The 21,588-nt window shown below is 48.9% G+C and overlaps 1 protein-coding gene across 1 annotated transcript in view; it reads right to left on the bottom strand.

The window, feature by feature from the left end:
* Positions 1 to 15,434: 15,434 nt before the first annotated feature.
* Positions 15,435 to 21,588, bottom strand: part of LOC122369753 (protein tiptop-like) — a 103,288-nt gene continuing 97,134 nt past the window's right edge. The window contains exons 2-3 of the mRNA XM_043344721.1: positions 21,039 to 21,222; positions 15,435 to 20,356 (exon numbers count right to left, since the gene is read on the bottom strand). Of these exons, the coding sequence (XP_043200656.1) occupies positions 17,971 to 20,356; positions 21,039 to 21,222 (2,570 nt within the window). The 3' untranslated portion in view covers positions 15,435 to 17,970. The remainder of the gene's footprint in view (positions 20,357 to 21,038; positions 21,223 to 21,588) is intronic.

Below are 21,588 nucleotides of genomic sequence, written 5' to 3'. Positions count from 1 at the left end.
CGGTCAGTATATTGGTGAAGTAATGTTTACGCGGTCGGCATATTGGTGGGGTAACGTTTAACACATCATCGGCCAGTACCGTTGAAGTAACGTTTACCACTACCAGTATCGCCGAACGCGGCGCCTCATGAAACTAATGGCAGCCGACGGTGTGGTTTCATCGCACCACCAAATGACGGCCTGTCGCCGTGACAAATAGATCTCTCTACTCAAATCGTGTTATAATCGCGCCGTGCCGGATGGCGGAGTTCGACGCTCGATGGCAGGAGAGTTGGTGTGACGGAGGGCCGTCAGGAGTTTGGACAGACTCCCTCGTCAGCTGGGTGACGGCACTGACACTGGTGACGTCAGATGACGTGTCATGTCGCACTGATTACGTCAGGTGATAGTCAGTGGTGTCTGGAAACTATGAGAGTAGTGATGGGCCTTGATGATGGGTCGATCAGGACGTCACGGTTACATGCAGGCACTTATGAAGCGAATTATGGAAGCAACTGAGCATTTTATGTTTTTTTTTTTTTAGAGCTACGAGTAGACTGATCTTTAGTAACTACCTCTTCTGTCATTTCATAATCTGAAAGAAAAAACGTGATTGCTTGATTTTTGGCTGCATACTTCTGAACATTCATGAAGTTCAAAGCAAAAAATAAGTGCAAGACAGAGCGAATATAAACGATTACTGACGAACAGTAGCGGCGGAACACCCTCAATTAAGGGGGGGGGGGGCACTGCCGACTTTTGGTCCTTCTTTCCATGCAACGCCCATAGGGCTAAGGTTAAATGCAAAAAATCAAAGGGGGCACGGTGCCCCGGTGCCCTCCCGTTCCGCCGCCTAAGCTGACGAATGCTTTTATCGACACTTCATTCGCATTTCGCATGATCTATTGAAAAATACATTTACATTATTTGTAATGCACATGCACATTTTAAGCAACATCGTTTCCTCCGACCGAAGCAGTTGACATCAACAAAAAATGGACAGTAGCCACTCGATTTAAGACACCACTGGTGTCACGGTATGATCCTGACGTATTGGTTCGTTAAGAACAATAAGGTCATGTGTCCGCCAACAGGACACACGCCATGTTACACGACAGACTGACACAAAATCCTTCGTGAAGATTTCTTCTTCGAGGCGGTAATCTCCATGAAGAAATGTCGGTTCTAAGGAAGCAGACTGACAGATGTATGATACCAATTTTACAACGGCAGGCACTTTTGACTGTGCCGAGGATTGCAGACGTTTCCGCAAACAGAGATCAGACAGGGTCGTGACACGCCGGTGAATCAGTGGGGGAAATTCTCAAACAATAAACGTAAATGTCAACTGTGAAGCTAGACATACCTATGTAGACCCAATTGTTTTCTTATGATCGTACGTCATAGTGTGCTTAATTTTCTGTCAGGAAAAAACACTTGGGCATTAGGTACCAAAGGTCTTCCTGTTAAACTAGTCGTATAAATCATGTCATCTTATGAATGTTTGACGCCAATGAATTCCAATAGCTGCAATATCAGCGCCAATGAACGTAGCTTTATAGAAGCAGCGCTATCAAATACCACATTATGATATTATACTAACACATTCGTCATGCGATGAAGCAGCAGCACCGATGAACACCACTCGATTCATCGATGGCTCCACGAATTCCACCCGAGCTCGGCACACGCAGCCACCATCCGGCGTGCGTTTCAGGAAGCGGCATCGGATCAATTGCGTCACCGCATGATTGTCTCCGAGGAGAGAGGAGACAGAGACGATTGCGGCGCGCTTACCTCACCTGTCGACGTTTGTGGCGCGCTCCATCGACAGACCTACGTAAAATTGGGGAAACTAATGACAAACACACTGATTAATGACCTGCCAATGATGGATAGACCGACAGGTAATATTTTTTCATCATTTATCAGTATCTGTGCGCGGTTCTGAGAGCGAGTTTGCGTGCGCCAGGACTGTCTCTTGACAACAGGCGATGACAGAAGATATCACCTACTGTAAGGTTAGAGCCAACATCTGGCGCTAGCAGCAGAAATGAGCTGTCATGACAGCTCAGAGCTCGCCTAATGTGTGCATGGCCTTGAGGTTTGCTGTGCGACGTGCGTACTCCATCGAGACGCTGGGCAAGCCAAAATTTGTTGTTCTAAACATGACGACGGTTTTTTTTTGTCATCATGCACGCTTAGATCGTCCGTCATCGTCATCGTCCACCGTACTGCGGTGTCGAGCCGCAGCACTAGGGCAACCAGTGACGGTCAGCTTCATGTCCCGCGCGTGCGAACTGAGCTTGCCCGGCGCTCATTCATCTGTCGCGCAACGCGTTCATGGAATGAGTTGCCTGTGCCTGTTCGAAGCTGCACCGGTCTGGCGGCGTTCCGTAAAAAGGTTAAGAAACGGCATGTTTAATCCGGCTGCGCTAGGTCAATGTGGTCAGTTTATCATGTGTGGGTGTGTTTTAACCTCTATAGAATCTGTCCTGTATGTATAGGTATGAGTTGAACTACTGAATGTATGACGTGGTTTACTGAAAACCCAATTTCTTGGATGTAACCGAAATATATGAGTATGGGTATGAGAGTATTAGATGCTAGATTTTTCGCAGTATTTGCACAAGATGTTCATGGCCGACGATCTTGCCGATAAAGGCCATGAAAGCCCATCTACGAGCATGTTACATACTATGTTTAAAACAAAACTATCACTCCCGACCTCAGTATGTACCTCTCTCGTCAACACCCCTTCGAATCAGCTCTTGGGGTGGCGTCACTGTCATCTGTTCCTTAATGACGTCATACTGATGTCACAATGACGTTTGGCCTCAGCCGTCGGTCCGAGTGTCGACCCTTGCGGTCGCTGAATCCTGACTCGTCTGAGGGTCCCGACCGCTAAATATGTGAGACTCGCCGACTGCCGTCCACCAGACGCATTATTACATTGATAATATCGTGCAATAATAATTTCAAATACGAGCCTTTCATGCGCGCCGGTGTGTGATGGTTATCACTATGCTGGCGGCTGCAGTCGAGTGGACCTCGGTAATCACAGGTCCGGCTCGAGTATTGGCTAATGAATCACCCGACCTCTCGGCTCAAACCTTCCACGTATTTCCTTGCAGTTGATCGGCGGCGGGGTGAGCAGAGACGGTGAAATAAATATTATAAAGATATGTGGATCGGTCATCTAAGAAATACATGCCTACGAGAAATACATGCCTAAGAAATACGCCTACATGCCTCGTATATAGTACCTATGCATTGTCAGGCACACACACCACAGAGCCGTTTTGGAGTGATCGCAATTAAGCTGAAGGTTTCGTTTACTGATGTAAGAAATAAAAAGGCCTAGCAACCTATTTTTTTTTTCACAGGCCAGCAATCCAGTATTTGACGATGACATTTACGTGCACATAGGTATGCCTAAGTATCTGCAGTGTGTGTATTGTGGAATTTGTCGCATAGAATTACGCAATAATGTTAAGTGGTCAAAATTACGAAGTTTCGCATGTTTATTGCTTCAATGTGTTGTAGATCTACAAACACAGATGCAACACACACACGAGTTAATTTGTCACTTCGATGCACCAGAACAATCTTGAACCAGAGCAAGCTGACTGACATGTGGCCTTGTACTTACAGTGTAGACAAGTTCGATAACAAATCGACATTGGTGATTATATTAGGGTATGAACATTGAACAACGCAGTCGGCAATGCAACCAGTCAATCATAATGCGTCGAAACAAGACAAGCACAGCTTCTCTCTCTCTCTCTCTCTCTCTCTCTCTCTCTCTCTTCTCTCTCTCTCTCTCTCTCTCTCTCTCTCCTCTCTCTATCTCTCTCTCTCTCGCTCTCGCTCTCTCTCTCTCTTCTTCTCTCTCTCTCCCTCTCCTCTTTCTCTTTCTCTCTCCCTCTCTCCATCCCCTCTTCTATCTCTCTCTCTCTCTCTTTCTCTCGCGCTGTTTTTTATCGAAAGGCTACTTTTTTCATTTCAAAGGCTGACCATTTTCATCATCACCTCACACCTGAGTTCTCTACACTATAGATCATACATACCCACATATGGTCCATACTCATCTTTTTACTACTCCATCCCTCTGCTGTCATGTTGCGGTGAGTCCGTTATTGGCGACTGACCCGTTCCGTTATTAGAGACTGGACTCGTGACAATGAGACCTCAGACCAGCACAGGGCGTGATTTACCACTGGGTTTTACCCGGCCATTGCCAGTAACGGTCTCAGCACACGACGTTCACGAATCACACTCAGCGAGAATAATCACCCTGTGATGGCATCCATGGACGACACAGTGTCGGGCTGGGACAAGAGGACGGTGGCAACTAAAACGTAGATTATAAAACTGCAAAGACTGACTCGTGCTGTTTCGAAGGCGTGCATAGGCCATCTCTCTTTGAGGTATGATAGACGTGAAAGATAGCAGAAATGATAATACACTGCAGAGCTTATGAAGTATCTACAGTTTTGACGTTGCCTTATCATTTGCTGTCTGACTTCCGCGCGCCTATCGACTCAGTCGTAAGTTGTCTGGTCGTCCGTTCTCGCCCTCTGCGGCGTCCGTCCTCCTGCTCTTCCCTATCGCTCTCCTCAGGACATCAGGTCCCCTGTCATTTCCCTGTCACCCTGACGAGTCGCGGCCGCTCGAAAAACAAAACGAAATAGCCTGTTAATTTAATGTGCGGGCCAATGGCCATTTATTTGATGTATCGCACTCATTTCGGGTATAAAATTTAAGGCTTGCCTTTGACGGCGGAAAACACATCTGTCAGCTGAATGTGTCCCGTCAAAACTGAAATGGTCAGCCCTGATGGGCCGTATCTCACTGGATGGCCAGCGAAAAAAAGCGCGCGAGCGCGAGCGAGCGCCTCTGACCGCCCGATGACGGTCGAGTTTTGAGCACGACCGGCGCGCCGTCATCATCGAACCGGGAACAATCGACGCGACGCGGCGGCGGCGGATCAGCCCACCGTCACGGCGACACGAGCAGCGGCCGTGAGACAACGGGAGACAACGGGGAGACAGCAGGAGATAGCGCGGAGACAGGGGAGACAGCGGAGGGGCGGCGCGCGGCCTCTGCTCTCGCCCTGCGCGCGGCGCGCGGGTGTGAGCGAGCTGCGGTCTCTTCGGCGATCGCCACTGATTTATTAGAGAAATGTGTCTGCTTTATGGAGCATTAGGGCAAATGTGCACCATCATGCATTCAGAATGTACACATCAGTGCTACTTTAGTGAGATGGGCTAAGTCGCGCTCGGCCGAGCTGATGGAACTCATGTGAGGTACGAGCGGCGACCGGCGACTTGGACGCTAATCCGGGCCGTCCGTCAGCCGCATGGGACGCCGCTAAAGCCAAACTCCTATCTGGTTTGGTGTAGTTTTCTACTTCTGGGGAGGCTGTCACATAACACCGCTGCACGGACCGCTGTTGCTCCCGGCTGACTAAACGGCGGGGATGAGTAGTGGGGGGGGGGGGGGCGGCACTGAGCACTCATGATTCAACATTCATCACAGCTCTGCAATACTCGGAACATTGCAATTTGATAATGATATCCATGGGAAAATGGGATATTAATTAACTAATTCCTCTCAGTAAAATCAGCAAATCTGGATTGTTGTTTACCAGCTGTTCCTTTCATCGATGCTTGCGACACCGCGAGGGGCTTCTTGCTTATCCTTTTTCTCTGTCAAATGAGAAAACTTCATTTACGAAAGCTGCTTGACTTGACAACTCATCTCTGGCTCGAAATGACATAAGATTCCAGCAATAGCGCTATGAAAAAGTAAGCAGCCACGCCTACATCACCGATAGCAATTTTTCTATCAACCCGCGGGAAGAACCCCGTCTTACAAAAACAGCTTTTGATAAGCAGCTGCCTTCCTTTTAACTTTCTTTTAACTTCCTCCTCTTTCCCTTCCTTTTTCTCTCTTAGAGAAGAGACTCTCTATCTCTCTCTCCCTCTCTCTCTCTCTCTCTCTCTCTCTCTCTCTCTCTCTCTCTCTCTCTCTCTCTCTCTCTCTCCCTTTCATCCATCCTTCCCTTCTTCACCCGGTCTCTTTCCCTCTCTTCTGCTCGTGCCCCTCTCTCGGCGGTGTGTGTATGTCAGTGAACCCAACATGGTGACGTCCTCGCCTTTTCCCTCTGCTCGGACGCGGCAGTTCATCACCTGTCACCGGTCAGAATCGGCAGAAATATGAAAATTATGCAAATCACTGCAGGATTGATACGGCCGGACGGCAGCGGCGGCAACGGAGAGCGTGGAGGGTGAGAATGGTGTACCAGCGAGCGGGGGGAGCAAAAAGAACGGCCAGAGGCACCAGAGGAGACCAACGCGATGTTACCGCAGGGTCTACAGGCCCACACTAACCAGCATATCGCTAACGCGCTATGCCAGTACCAATAAAACCCACGCGTTGTTATTACTGTAGCCTAGGATGTGAAAAGGTATAATTTCAGTTGGTTGTGCTAGGTTGCAACGTTTGACGAAACAAGCGTTCAGTTTTTAGCTCTATCTTTTCCTTCTGTTAATTTTAAGTTTATCATTTGCTTGTCTGTCTTTGGAAAAGTGCGCTAAACATCAAGCACATCAGGCTTATGAATGCACTAAAATTACCGAGCCGGTTAATGTGCTTCAGTAGACTAAGTGTTCCATTCGAAAAGATTGCACCATTTAATTTCCCACGGAATATTACCTTGCTTTATAGGTACAGCATCGTTTCGGCTTATTGCCAGTTACGCTCCATCCGCTGCCCGGTGTACAATGCTCATCTCATAGTAGCATTAGGTTTATGGTCTTTTCAGAGTTGTCAGTCAGAATTTGTCTTTTTTACACGTACCTTTTTATGTGTAGGTAGTAATGAACTGCACAACGCGGAATGCATATGGACTGTGGTCAGACTCAGCACCAAACGATGACATATTATGAAGCTGACCGTATTTTTTTTGGGTACACGATGTGCATAAAAATATAAGAAGTTAACTAACAATGGCAAGATGTTCTTTCTCTCGTCACGATTCAATCTAAAGTGAAGTTGCTGCTCGAAACGCAGCAGTTTCTTCGGATCGGACTACTAACTGCCCAGCTGTCACGCATGACAGCCATGCGATTCGCTGCAATGCAGCTCTCCTGATGCAGCTCTACTTTTTGAACGGTTTGATCGAGCTGTGAACAAACGGTAAATTAGCTGCTCAATTTTCATACTGTTGTTATCATAATACTTTTGTATTGCAGATTGTGCTTTTCATACTTACTGCCTTACATTTAACAATAATTTAGATAGGTATCGTCAAAATGAATGCTTTGTTCCGTTTTACTTCTGCGCGCATGACTCTCACGAACCCCATGGGCCGACGGTCCGAGCATCGCATGTCCTTCCACTGAGCAGCTAAACAGGGCCACTCACGCCGGCGTCACGGCGGTCCGATTAGCAGCTCGGTGCATTTTACACCCCGTTCCCGCGTCGCCAACCACCCGTGAACACGGGGTTTGTCACACCGTGACCGGCCGTGACTGCGACACAAATGGTCAACGGCTGTGTCCTCATAGAAGGACTTGATGAAATAATAATTTTTGTCAATTCATGTTTACTGGTGTTTGCATTGCAGGTAGGTAAGTGTTTGCATGATTGCTTCCTACTTCTTAGAAGTCATTGTACCTATTTTTGTTTGTTTTTTGCGAAGGTGCAAAAGAACATAGTTAAGCTCCCTGTTGTAACTTGCAAGCCTGCAGTGAAGTACCTATTTATCGGCTAGCTTCTTATTCCTGCCATGAATCGATCACGACGACCGGTAGGTACGGATTGTTCATAAGCGTTTGGCATAAGTATACTTATTTCGTAAGTTCTTGACCTTGTCGCGAGGAATATGCGATGCGGCACGGTATGCATTTAGGCGTATGATGTGCGGCACAGTATATATTTTTTTTTCCTAAATAGTCCGCCATCCATTAACAGATGGCCAGGAGTGCCCCCACCGCAGTCCCAGCGACGCACAGAACCTTACGTTAACCCAGAGAACATAAAAAGAACTAGTCGCGGCACTCCCTGCTAAGAAAGTGAAATAAACACACAAAAAAAACAGAATGATATCATGATACCATGCAAACAGATAAGTAGTCACGCCAAATCCAGCAATGACTGACCGCTATGCCGATGCTACCCCATAGGACCACATACATATCAGAAAGCAAGCATGCAATTTAGAAAAGTGATAAGCAAGTGAGTAGATTCGCATGCACAAAGCAATGCCAAAACAGGTAACACTCTCACTCACATGCACGCCCAACACATGCATACTAGATATATATATATATATATATATATATATATATATATATATATATATATATATATATATATATATATATATATATATATATATATATATATATATATATATATATATATATATATATATATATATATATATATATATATATATATATATATATATATATATATATATATATATATATATATATATATATATATATATATACAAGGGTAGAGGCAAGTGCTGGTCAAAATTCATGCAAGGTCAATATATGCCGTCCTCCGGGTCTCATCCAACTAAGCGAGGCTTGTTGTTGGATGAAGCCCCAGTGGACGTTATGACGTTTAGCTTGAAACAAAAACAAGGTATGTTTCTGGTTTTACAGCATTTATAAATTAAACAATTTCATATCTATAAATTATTTTTAATATAAAGGCTCAGAGCAGTAATTACCTATTTGGTTAATGATGAGACTGTATATGTTCTCTGTTCTCAGTATCGGTTCAAAAGTATATTTTTTAGATGTCTTTTAAATATTTGCCTTGACCGAGGTACTTCTTGTAGCAAGAAATCCCTCCCAATCAAGTCATTCCACAGTTTCGGTCCAAGGCACGTGAATGTAAAAAGCCTATAATTCCTGTTAGAGTGTATACGTTCAAAATGACATCTTGTTCTTGTTTGGCGAATGGGTTCAGGATAAATATTAAGCAATCCTCCGATGGAGACAGGCAAGTCCTGTATAATGAATTTGTGCATGATGAGCATGATTTGTAGATGTGCTATTTCTTTTACTTTAAGTATCTTGTATTTTTTAAATATGGGGGTAGCACTTTCTGGAGGAAAGACACCTTCAATGAGCCTCATTGATCTCTTTTGTAAGATAACTAAATTTCTAATCTGACTGTCATAATTTGAACCCCATATGAAACAACAGTAGTTTATGTAGGGGAAGATAAGAGAATTATATAGTTGAAGAATTTGCTGTTTAGGAAGGAATCTTTTCACTCTAGCAATCATTCCTATATTTCTGCTGATTGTGTTACAAACGCTGCTAATGTGAGATGCAAACTTTAAATCAGAGTCAATGAGTATTCCCAGGTACTTAATTGTTGTCATTTCCTTTATTTTAACACCATTTATGAATGTATTGATATTTTCACTTGTTTTGCGTTTAGTATACACCTGTAGGAAGGTTTTTGATGTATTTATTGTGAGATAGTTGGCTTCTAACCAGTTTGATATGTTTGACAGCGCTATATTTACCTTGTTTTCTAGTGCTTTAATGTCTTTATGTCTGAAAAATATTGCTGTATCATCAGCATATAACATAAATTGCCCTCCTACTTTCAGATCAACTATGTCGTTAACATACAAAATAAACAAAAGTGGCCCTAAAATTGATCCTTGTGGAACACCAATATTAATTTCTCTGACATTTGATTGAGTCTCTTCAATTTGTACTATTTGCATGCGATCTTTTAGATATGACTTTATAATTTTGAGGCTGTTTCCTCGAAAGCCCATCCTATTTAGTTTTTGTATAAGTATAGTATGATCAACTGTGTCAAATGCTTTGGATAGGTCCAGGTAAATTCCTGCTACCAATTCATTCTCCTCAAAAGCTTTTGTTATATATTCTTGGATGAGCATTATCGGCATGTATGTTGAATGTTTTTTCCTGAAACCAAATTGATATTGTGAGAGGAGATCTTCATTTGCTATGAAGTCTGACATTTGGTTATATATAATTTTTTCCAGAATTTTTGACATGATTGGTAAAATACTTATTGGTCTGTAGTTAGATAGACTGTCACAATCTCCACTTTTGTAGATCGGTTTAACTGACGCAATTTTCAAACTATTTGGAAAGATACCTGTTGAAAGGCATAGGTTGAAAAAGTATGTGAGCTTCGATAGAATTGATTTGTACGTTAATTTGAATAATTTTGAGTTAATTCCATCAATCCCTGCCCCTACGTCTTTAAGCTGCAATATCAGTTGTTCTATATATGTATCACTGATCTGAGAGAAATTAACAATTTCCTCATCTGAATGTTCCACATTTTGTAGGGGATCAGTGTTGTTTTCAGGAATATTTTGCTTTAGTGTTTCCCCTATTTCAGTAAAAAATCTGTTAAATTTTTCAGCTAATTTCTTTTTACTCTCTTGTTGACCACTAGATTCATTTTGCAACTCACTTGGCAAAACATTGCCTTTTTTCTTTTGTTTTAAGAGGTCATTGAGCATTTCCCATGTTCTTTTTGGATTACTTTCATTCTTAGAGAACTCTGATTTATAGTATGCTTTCTTAGCATTTAAAATTGCCTTGTTTAAACAATTTCTATATGCATTGTATGCTGTTGTATTTGTATTGTTTGGATTCTTAAGTTTGTTTGCAAATAGTTGGTTTTTGTGGTTGATGGAGCAGAGGAGTGCTGGGGTCATCCATGGTTTAACAAAACTGTTTTTCCTTGAGCATGTGATTGTTTTTGAACATAATGCCACTCCTTCCTTATAGGATTCTATTATTTGTTGACATGCAAGGTCAGGATCAGTTTGATAATTTAGATTTTCAAGTTTGGATATCAAATGTGATTTGAGTGTGTCTAATTTCCTGTAGTCAAATATTGTCTAATGTCTTCGTTTCATTTTTCACTTTTTGGACTTCATGAGCAATGTTTGTGGTGACAAATATTGGGAAGTGATCTGAAAGGTCAGATAGGACAATACCAGATGAGACAATTTTTGAGAGATCATTTGTGAAAATATTGTCAATAAGTGTATTTGAAGTTGATGTGATACGAGTAGCTTTGGAGATGGTTGGAAGGAAACCATAGCTACACATCAAGGTGAAAAAAGATTCATGGGCAGAATTACTATGAATTGAGAAAAGATCTACATTGAAGTCACCTGTGATGTAGGTGAGCAGGTTTAGAGAGCTTACAATAGATAGAAATTGCTCAAGTTCATTGAGAAATTGTACATCATTTTCAGGGGCTCTATACATTTGGCAAATCAGGAATGAGGGCTGCTTCTGATTACTTATTTGTAAAGTGACTACTTCAGCTGTAGTAAATTGAAAGAGGTGTACTTCCTTAACTGTTGTTAGGTTATTCTGATATGCAAAAACTGCTGATCCTCCACCAGTTTTTGACTTTCTACTTGTATAAAAAGGTTGATACTCTTTACCTAAGCCATGGATGAGATAATAATGGATTGGTGTCTTCGCAGTTTTTGGCGACATTGAGCTCAGGCCTGCCATCTAGCGGGAGAATTATCGTAAGTTAGGAGCAAGCCGAGTGAACGCCGCTGATTAGCATTGTGACACACGGGAGTGTGGTGTAGTAGCTGGCTTGTTGTGCAATTTTTCAAAAGGCTATGTCTTTATATGTCAGTAAAAGCGAAGAAATTAATAGATTTATGTGCAGGGTCAGTAATAAGATAAGCAGTTCCATGTTATTTACCCATTAAATCGTGAAACAGGGAGTTATTGGAGACTTCGCCAGCACGTGTCGTTTTCGCTATTTTTCACATGAGTCTTTACTTGGCCTAAATCAAACAAATTGTCCGATCAAAGAACAAAACGAACGTAAGTACTATCTGTCTAATGAAAAAGTTAAACGGAATTGCTAACGTCATTGCCGCTCAATATGCCATTCAAGACGCTCTATGAAAAGGACCCAACCAGTGCTGCGTAGTCGATGCAATTTCAGTGACTTTGTTTCCAACTCTGATTCCGGTATCCAAATATCGACTCCGACTCCTTCGGGCAGAACTGTCGATTCACACAGACTCCAACTCTGCAGCCCTGGTAAGTCTGTGGAGTCGATGACTTTTCGGTGACGTTCGACTCATACTCCGACTACAGCTTTTAAAAATCAACCGATTCCGAGTCGGAACAGAACCGCTGGCTCTGACTACAACTCCGCAGTCCTGGCCCAAGATAACCGCCTAAAACAACTTTGATGTGTGATCTTCGTACATTGTTAATGTTATTTTAAACAAGGAGTGGAAAAGGGAGACGAAGCCTTCACAAACAAGGATCTCCTGTTGCGGATCAATCAGCTACTGGAACAGAAAGGCATAAACACCACGCATCTCATTTCATCGTTTTCCTAACGACTCCAATGTAAGCACTGATCAATGCAGTGCGAGCATCGATGTGACATTTGTGTACCAAGTTTGAGTGTTATCCGCCCAGCCCTTCTTGAGATATGGAAGCGGCACCCCGCACGTGCGCATGTGCAGTAGCACCCCCATAGTGATACATGGAAATGCATTGGCCACTGGGTGCCTAACTATTGACGAAATTTTACCGTAATGGGCCCAGCCATTGCGGAGTTACTTCATGTGGAACAATTTCGACACCCCTAAGTTGGCACGTGACACGTGCCGTAACATTAACTAAGATGAAGAAAATCGGGCGAAATTCGGAGAAGAAGGAATACGCCTACGAAATATGTATGACATATTGTCAAACTGCTGTATCATTGTGAGTAAATGGCCATATAAAAGCTCGTACAAGCCAATGGGACTGGGCGTTTCAATACACACCGTCTTACGCATTTTATTTTCGTTATTACCTAAAGGCTGCTTGACGTTTTTGGCTTTCAAGCATTTAAGACATTTTTTGTCGTCTCAGGTCCAGTTAGATTACCTCCAACTCGTGGGAATATGCACTTCGAGCCAACTTACACACCACACCCACGTGTGTCATAATGCTGAGAGATGGCGTTCACTCGGCTTGCTCCTAACTTACGATAATTCTCTCACTAGATGGCAGGCCTGATCCCAATGTCGCGGATCCCAATGTTAATTTCCACGAGACACCAATCCAGTGTTATATCATCCATGCCTAAGCAATACCTACTTTCGGTCTCTGGACAAAGCCAAGTTTCTGATATACAAACAAATGATATCCTATGGTGAAGTTGAGCCAAAAATGTAGTTATTTCATCTACCTTATTTACCATTGAGCGTGCATTCAAGTGAACAATCGATATATTACCTTCAAAGCAGGAAAGTTTTCTGATTTTGAGTGGTTCGTGAAAATCACAATTGAGTCTGATCGTGTCAAATTTGGAATGCGTTGTTGATATATTACTAATGTCATTTATGAATGGATCAAATGTTTTCGAGATTGTTTTGAAAGGACTTGCCGGACGGGCCAGTATGTATGACTTCTGGATACCTTCCCCGATTTACCCACCGTCGGACCCTCAACACAAGTGACTAGCGCTGTCACTAGGATTTTGAGGTGCCACTAAGGAAGAGGAATTTAAGTGTACAGTGAGAATAGTGAGGTATTGAATTATTGTGCTATTCTTTCATGTTTCTTGTACTACAAATGATTTTATGATTTTTTTTTGCTTGTAGAAAAAAAAATCATAAAATGTTTTTATTTGTCATCAACAGATGATGAACGTATGTATCATTTATATTTATTTTGTTATTTCAATTTATAGTGATTCGATTAGAGTGATATAATAGATTCGGGCGTATAGTGCCATGCGGCACAGTATACATTCAGGCGTATGCCATGCGGCACTGTATACATTCAGGCGTGGGCCATGCGGCACAGTATACCTATATTCAGGCGTATATACTCGTGCAGTCCGCCGCGGCATGCCTTCTAGGCGTATGACAGGACCACCCTTGATAGAAACCTTATCAGAGGCACAACTTTCATATTCACTGGCTACGACTGGGCGTCGCCAGGCCAGCACAGCGCCCTAAGGTGTTTGCCTCTCCAGGATTGCAGAACTGTAATATGATCACTTATCATTGACTAGCTGGTTCATGAGATCTGATATTTTGTGGCTTGGTGTGGTTGAGTTTACTACGCCTAGGCTACAGAAATAATGATAAATCCTAACCTTACCAGTGAAGTACTCTGCACATACGATACCTACTGCACTACACTGCCCATCGCTCAGTTCCCCGCTCGTCACTCAGTGCAGTGCTGACTGCTCACTGGTCACTGCCCAATGAGCACCCATCGCTCAGTGCCCTGCCCATCACTCAGTGCAGTACAAGGCTCGGTTGACGGGCGTAACTCGAGACCGCCGTCGTTCAGCCGTGGAGCCGGGTCGGCGCGCCCATCTGACCTCACACGAATCACCCGGACGTGTGCACCGTTCTCCGTGCACCATTGCACTGTGTGCACTGTGTGCAGTGCAGAGAGCTACCGTGTGGGCCACATGGTAGGTCAGTCAGTCGCAAACGGAGATATCATCCATATGCGGAAATTAATCCGAATTGTACGTATTCTTCTTGGGTATCAGTTTCGTTATTTAATCGTGCATCGAAATGTGTGTTTCTATATTATTACAGCTATTGCACCGGCACAAGTTTTTGACTCGTTTTAAAACCGTTTTTCATGAAACTTAAATCTGCCGCTCGTTTTGTGATTTTCTAGGTGGCGGGATAAGTTATAAATTGTCATGTTACATTAAAGGGACTATCCCACCTTCTAAAATGTTGTTAAAACCAGTTAAATTGTGCCCGACTTTATAGATTGGATGACCAGGAACACGGTTCTGGCATCTATTTTTCATTAAACATCTTAGGCTTCCCATATTCCAAACACAAACTTTCAAATATGTGACGTCACAGCCCAAAATTACCTCCTTCCCCAGGCCACATTACTGTCATAAAGCTGATTCTTTTTACTCTGTAGGCACCACAACAAAGTTCAGACCAAGTTTTAAGCGTTTTTTCAACGAACAAACCCATTTAAATCAGAATGACTAAACGAGGTGACGTCACACTAACGGTCGCTCCATGTTGAAGATAGGGCCTTGTACAAGGCCCATTTTCAAATGAAGGGAACGAATTTCTTCAACACCAAGAGGCCGCGGGGGTTGCAACCTAGATAGATAGTGGTTTCTGAACCTCGCCGCAAACTTGGCTATCTCAACTCAAACCCCATGTTAAAGGTGGGATAGTCCCTTTAATCTGAATCGTTCATTACGAATACGAAATGGAGACGCCTCTTTGGTGGTGATCCCTTTCGGCTTTCTTTAGTTCTGACATATTCGTCTTATTCCATCGGCCCTCTCACTTTCTCAGTCACCCGTTCTATCCATCGTCCATCTGTGCACCGCGTTCGTTCATTTTCCCGCCCTCCATTCATTCGTTCTCAGAAAAGACAGCATCCAGCGAGTAGTTTTATTTGTATCGTATGTACAATACTCTGAGTGGAAGAGACGGACCACGGGGTCCACAAATAAATACCTGAACACCACGCAACACCATCTGGCGTAGCGCCTACCAAGCCTCACTGCAGGTATGAATGCGTGAATGTGCGCGTATGTATGTGTGTGTGTGTGGCCGTGCGGGCCCGCAGGCCGGGCCGGGCCTCAGGTGGGGAGGGGAGGGTAGAGGTCGGGTAGAGAGGAGAGAGAGGGAGGAGACGGTAGGTCAGGGAGAGCTTCGGAGTTGGTGGGACCACCCCGGGAGAGAGCCCCGTCGGCCAGGGAGGTCTCGGGCCCGCGGCGGCCCCGGCAGCGGGATCCCTTCCAGCACGCGCCGACAGTGGTGTCTATCCTCACTATAGAACAGCCAATGGGTTCACAATAACAACACTAGACACAGGAAAGGCGGGCGCACGCCCGCTTCGACCACATGCACCAACAACGATATCCGAAGAGTAAAAATCGCCTTGGAGGCTAGAATAGGGTTGTACTTTGTCCATACAATGTTGGCACTTGAACTAATAACGAAACAGCGGCGGCGCGCCGGCAGTGGGGCCGCCAGCCAGCGCGGACAGAACAGAGGCAGACTCGCCGGGGAGGGCGGCCGGAGCGCCGCTCCCTCGCAGATATGTAGGTGAGTATTCAATCACAAATCTCTCCAGCGCAATACGAAATCAGGTAGCGAAATAAATAGGCACAAACGCATCAGCGGGCGCCGCGGCGGCGGCGATGGCGGCGGCGGCGCAGTCAGCTGTGCAACCGTCCGACATTACCAATTACCTGTTAGCCACAATGGGCGATTTTTAGCGCGGTCAGCGCGTCAGACGGATCGCGTCTCCCTGAGAGGCGGTGGCCGGCGAAAAATGCGCACGATCGCGCCGCGAACGGCAGCGGTAACCATAGAAACGTGCCCATTTTTCGCCGCCGAATCGCAGCAAAAAGCGGTGCGCCGCGGCGCGGTTCGGCGGACAGCTCGCGTCGAACGGCCGGCGCGCGGCCAACCCTTCCGGCGCCGGCGCCGCCCGCGTCCGCGTGACATGATGATACGCCATGCAAATCTGGCAACGGCTTTGATGGTCCAAATTACTATAGTTAGAGGCGTTGTGACGGACGCGTCGGTCCGAGCCGGCTTCGTGCCTGTCGAGCCACGCCGGTACCGTCAACGTGAGTCGACCCGACAAGAAGCAGCCCTGTAATTACGACGCGAGCAAAAACGCCGTGCGGCCCAAAAAGAATCAATAGAGAAATTTTGTCAGTCATGTATAGGTTTTGTTAAACAGGTAGACTGTCCATCAGTGTGGCGGCTGAGTGACAGCCAGTGGCCTGTCGTGACAGCGACGGCACCTAATTGCCGGTCATTACTGAGCCGAAAAAGGCCGAGCAAAAATCGCGCCCAGAAGGGTGAAGGAACACGCCAATAATTGCTGATCAGAAGCGACGGCTGCGCTTTTTACGTGCGGTCGGCGCTAGGGCACGTCGGTTGAGGGTGTCTGCGGTGTACCGACTGACCCGTCACGAGACGACCGGTCAGCCACGCCGAGGTCACGGGCTGACCTCGGCGGTAGTGACGGGCGTGTCGCCCCGGCGCGGCTGTCACACGCCGGAAAGGCGGCGCTGAATTCATGGCCGGCGACCGTGGCGCCGTGCCCAGCGCGCACCGCGAGTCGTGAGTAAGTATTATTTGGACAATGTTGCACGATGACAATGCAAGGGCTGCAACAAAGGAACGGCCGCGACCGAAGCGGGCCCTATCGATCCTCGCCTTTCATTAATCTTGACAGCTTTGAGCCGCCTTTGAGATGTCAATGGAGTGACGGTGACAGCATGCATGTCATACGATTAGTACAAATAGCTTTCAAACGTCACTCGGTGCGCTGGCTGACAGTTTTTAATGACGTATCCTTTGGTATCGGGCAGCGGTACACCTTTAGCCGCGCGCCTGTCACTTCTGCCGACACCGCTATGTCGCGGGATTGACCACCCGCCGGCCAAAGGTGTATGACTCGCGACGGTCACATCGCAGCGCATCGGCATAAATTAGAGTCGAAAAACTGGCTCGGTGTGCAGCTGCCGCGCGCCAGTCGCGGCGCGCTCGTGACGCGGCGACAAAACTGGCGCGTCACGAGCGGCGCGCCGCGCCGTGCGGCTGACGGCCGCAGTTTGGATAATTGCCGGCGCCGCGGCGAGCCAGAGGATGTGCTGTCATTCAGGCGGGCACGAACAGGGTCTCGGAACCCGCAGTCACGCACCGCTGCCGCCGCCGCCGCCGCCGATCACGACTCCCGCTAATGCGTACATAAATACAAACGAAAAACAACTGAACATCGTACGGCCGGGAGAGGAGCGATCGCGCGCCACATTACCGCCAGCGCGCGCGCGCGCGCGACGCAGCGCGCAAAACGAGTCGGCCAACACAAGAGGGCCGATCTAAGACACTGCGCGCGACCTTCACGTAGCGGAGTCGCGCGCGTCAGAGAGCTACACCACAACACCACGCTACTCTACGACGTACTTGGATGAGAGCTGCTTCGCAAGTTCAGTGTACTTGAGAAACTTCGAGTGCGACGTCTCATCGACACTGGAGTTGCTCGATGAGGGTGGTGAGCGAGGCGCAGCCGCTTTGTTGCTCGCGCTCGCCTTCGAGGTGGCCGGCTCGGGGACCATGCCGTCCTTGACAAAGTGCATCTTGGACAGATGGTGGCGGTACGCGCCTTTTGATATGAAAGGAGTATCACAGAAAGCACACTTCATGATCGAGTCGGTCATCACGGCGTCGTTGCATGCCCAGGAGAAGGCGAGGATGGCGCCGGGCGCGCCCTGCACCGGCGCGCCGCCGGTGCCGGCGCCCGAGCGGGGCGGCGGCGTATCCGTCTTGTCACAGAGCTTCTGCAGCGCCGCCAGCGGGTTGGCCGGGCCGGGCCGGCGCGGTTCGGCCGGCGGCTCCTCGGCAGGGGTGGAGCGGTCGCTGCCGGCCGCCGAGCGCGGTGTTAGCGCGCGCTCGCTGCCTGCCGCCGGACTAGCTGAGCCGTCGCTCTTCTTGGCGACGTCTCCCACCGGAGAGGCGGCTGAGGAGTGTGAGAGCGGCCGCGCCGCCGCCGCCGCCGGGGGCGGCTCCTTGCTGCCATTCTCGGTCGCCTCGATCCGCAGCGGCGGCAGCGGCAGCGGTAGCGACAACTGCCGCTCGCGCTCCGGCTCGGGCCGCTCGGCGTCACTCTCGGTGTCGAAGCGTGCCTCGGACGCGGCACTTGACTCGCTGCCGGAGCGAGCGCGCGGCGCCGGTCCACCCGCCTCCAGCAGAGGCCGAGAGTAGTCGACACTCTCGTCGATACCGAGCCGTTTGAGGATGCTGGCGCCCTGGAAGGCGGCCGAGGGAGCGCTGGCGCGCTGCCGGGGGTTCAGACTCTTCTCGATAAGCCGCTCCAGCGCGTTGATGGCAGACGGGGAGGAGGAAGCGTCGGCGGAGCCCGCTTCGGCAGACGCGCCGCTGCCGGCTCCGGTCGCTGCCGAAGGAACGTCCTCCTCATCATCGCCGGGCGTCTTACGGTCACTGGCCGAGTTGGACGTCTCACTGGGACTCTTAGAAGCGGTGGTCTTTCCCGGGCACGTCCGGATATGCTCGACAAACAGCGGAGTGTCGATGCGAGCCGAACACTTCTCGCAGGTGATCTTACCGGCGCCTTCCTTGACAGCACGTTCAGCCTTCAGTTCTCCCTGCGCTCGCTCCAGCTCCAGCAGTTTCCGCACAGGCAGAGACTTCTTGCGCTTTTCGCGAGTCTGCCTTCGACGGCCACCCGATTCGCTGATGGAGCGCATGATATGTTCCTTGTAGTGCGAGTACTTGACCATGTGGTTGCTGAGTTCTTTCAGACTGGCGAACGCCTGGTCGCAAACCTTACAGGTGAGGACAGCGTTGACGTGACTCTGGGACGGCGCCTTGGTATCTGGCGACTTCCACGAGATGATCTGCTCCTGCGAGATGATGTTGGTGTAGTGCTGGGTCTTCTGCATATGCTGCGTCATCTCGTCCAGCGACTTGAAGCTCTGGCCGCACCACATGCACTTGAGGATCTGTCGCGTCTGCTCTGCGCCCTTGCCGAGCCAGACATCCTGGCCTCGCACCAGCTTCCTCGGTAGCGGCATCGTCTCCTTGAGCGAGCTGACCGCCTCGGAGGTCGCCGAAGACGTTGACGGAGACGGTGGGATGGTGGGCGGCGTCGGCATGGTGGTGTGCCGCGCCTCCCGCATGTGCGCCGTCAGCTCCGCCAGTGTGTTGAACGAGATCTTGCACCAGACGCACTTGAGCACGTCGCGGGCCTGCTCCACGCCGCGGCTCATCCACTGATTCTGCCAGACGTTCGGTCGCTGGCCCAGCTGTCGGAACAGGTCGCTTGGCTCACCGGAGAGCTTGGTGAGTTCCTGCATCCGCTCGAGGGCGCGCGACGCCTCGCTGGGTGTTGGAGACTTGGTGTAGGGAGGCAGCTTCTGCGAGCTCGGTGGTTCCGGGTCCGGCTTACCGTTCCACGCATCCAACTTCGGCAGGGCCGCACCGGCGAACGGGAACGGGAACTTGCGGTCCCAGGGCGACAGGAACGTCGGCGGCTTGGTGTCCAGGCGCGGCTGTTTGGGCGCCATCAGCTCGTCGATGTTGTGCCCTCCGGGCCGGCGGCGCGGCACACTGAGATCGAGCGGCGAGTCGCCGGCCGGCCGGGCGCCCGTCGCCGCCGCCGGGGCCTCCTCAGAGCTGGTGCTGGCCGGACGGCGCACACTGAAGTCGAGGACGTCTGGTGGCGAGCGGGCCGGCTCCGGAGGGCTGCCCAGGGCGGCAGAGCGCATCGCCAGCTCGGCAGACTGAGCCGAGCTCGGCCGAGAGCCGGCGCCGTCCCTGCGGAAACGGGAAACCGTCACAGGACTGACAGAGGCCGACCGTCACACCGTCAGATGATCGTGGCACCACGTCACCGTCTGTCTCCAACAAACCCATCGTCTCACATCACCACGTCACACCCCACGTCAGTCTCACATCACATCACGTCAGGCGCGTCCGTCTCACGTCACCGTTCATCACCCAGCGGTCATCAGAGCCCGTCAGCGCTGACAGAGCCGTCCAGCCCCCAGCTCGGGGAGCTGGGCGTCAGGGGTCAGCAGCGGCAATATATCCGCGTCCGACGACGGGCGTCACCGTCCCACAACAATGCCCGCTGACACATGCCACTTATGCCTTCCCAGAAGTGATTACGAGCTTTGACGGCGCTCTCAGACTATACGGCCTATTTCGTCCCATACATCAACGTGGTCCGAATGTCAAGATAGCTGGATACGGCCATGGCCCCAAATGCCACAAAAAACGCGTCCCATGCGATACCGAGCGCGGCACCAAATGAGAATAATGAAATATGAGTCGCCGTTATCTTTTCACCGGTGACAGCTAAATCTATTTACACGCTTCGTGCTGACGAGAAATATCCGCGCGGCTGTCGTGACATCTCCCCTCCCCGCCCGTGGTGCCGGGGTGCACCGTGCTGACGCCGGGCGGTCGGACCGTGTGCACCGTGCTGGTGACCTACCATGAGGCGGAGGTGGCGGCGCCGAGCAGCATCTTGTCGGAGCACTCGCTCTCCTCGTCACTGGGCATCGGGGCGTCATCTCCGGCTCCGGCGGCGTCATCGGAGACAGCGGCGGCGGCAGCGGCGTCATCCGGAGCGCCAGCGCCGGCGGCAGCTGCAGCTAGGAGCGCCTGCTCCTCTTCCCCTGAAACACAGAGACAGACCTTCGTCAGAGAACCGTCCGGCCTAGCAACACATTAGGAACACGAGCAATGGGCATGGTCACAGGACATACTACAAGGACACGGTGACACACAGCGGAGCCGCTCAGCGGGCCCCAGTAACATCGCGCCGAACTGGGGGAGCGAGGGAATCCCTCGCTGTCACTCTGGATTAATGGCAGCACGGCCATCCCGACAGATTAATGGGAAAGAGGTCGGGACATTGCAGCAGTCAGTCTCACCCCGGAGACTGACCACAAGCTGTCAACTTCGGGAATCACACAAAACCCAGAGAGATGCATCGGACGGCAAAGTCGCCCACTAAACCGACCATCATCCTTCCTAGGCAA

The sequence above is a fragment of the Amphibalanus amphitrite genome, unplaced genomic scaffold (genome assembly GCF_019059575.1).
Source record: "Amphibalanus amphitrite isolate SeventyFive unplaced genomic scaffold, NRLGWU_Aamphi_draft 001068F_arrow, whole genome shotgun sequence".
NCBI classification, from domain to species: domain Eukaryota; kingdom Metazoa; phylum Arthropoda; class Thecostraca; order Balanomorpha; family Balanidae; genus Amphibalanus; species Amphibalanus amphitrite.
The sequence above is the reverse complement of the archived record's forward strand: the minus strand, read 5'-3'. Positions and strand labels throughout refer to the sequence as shown.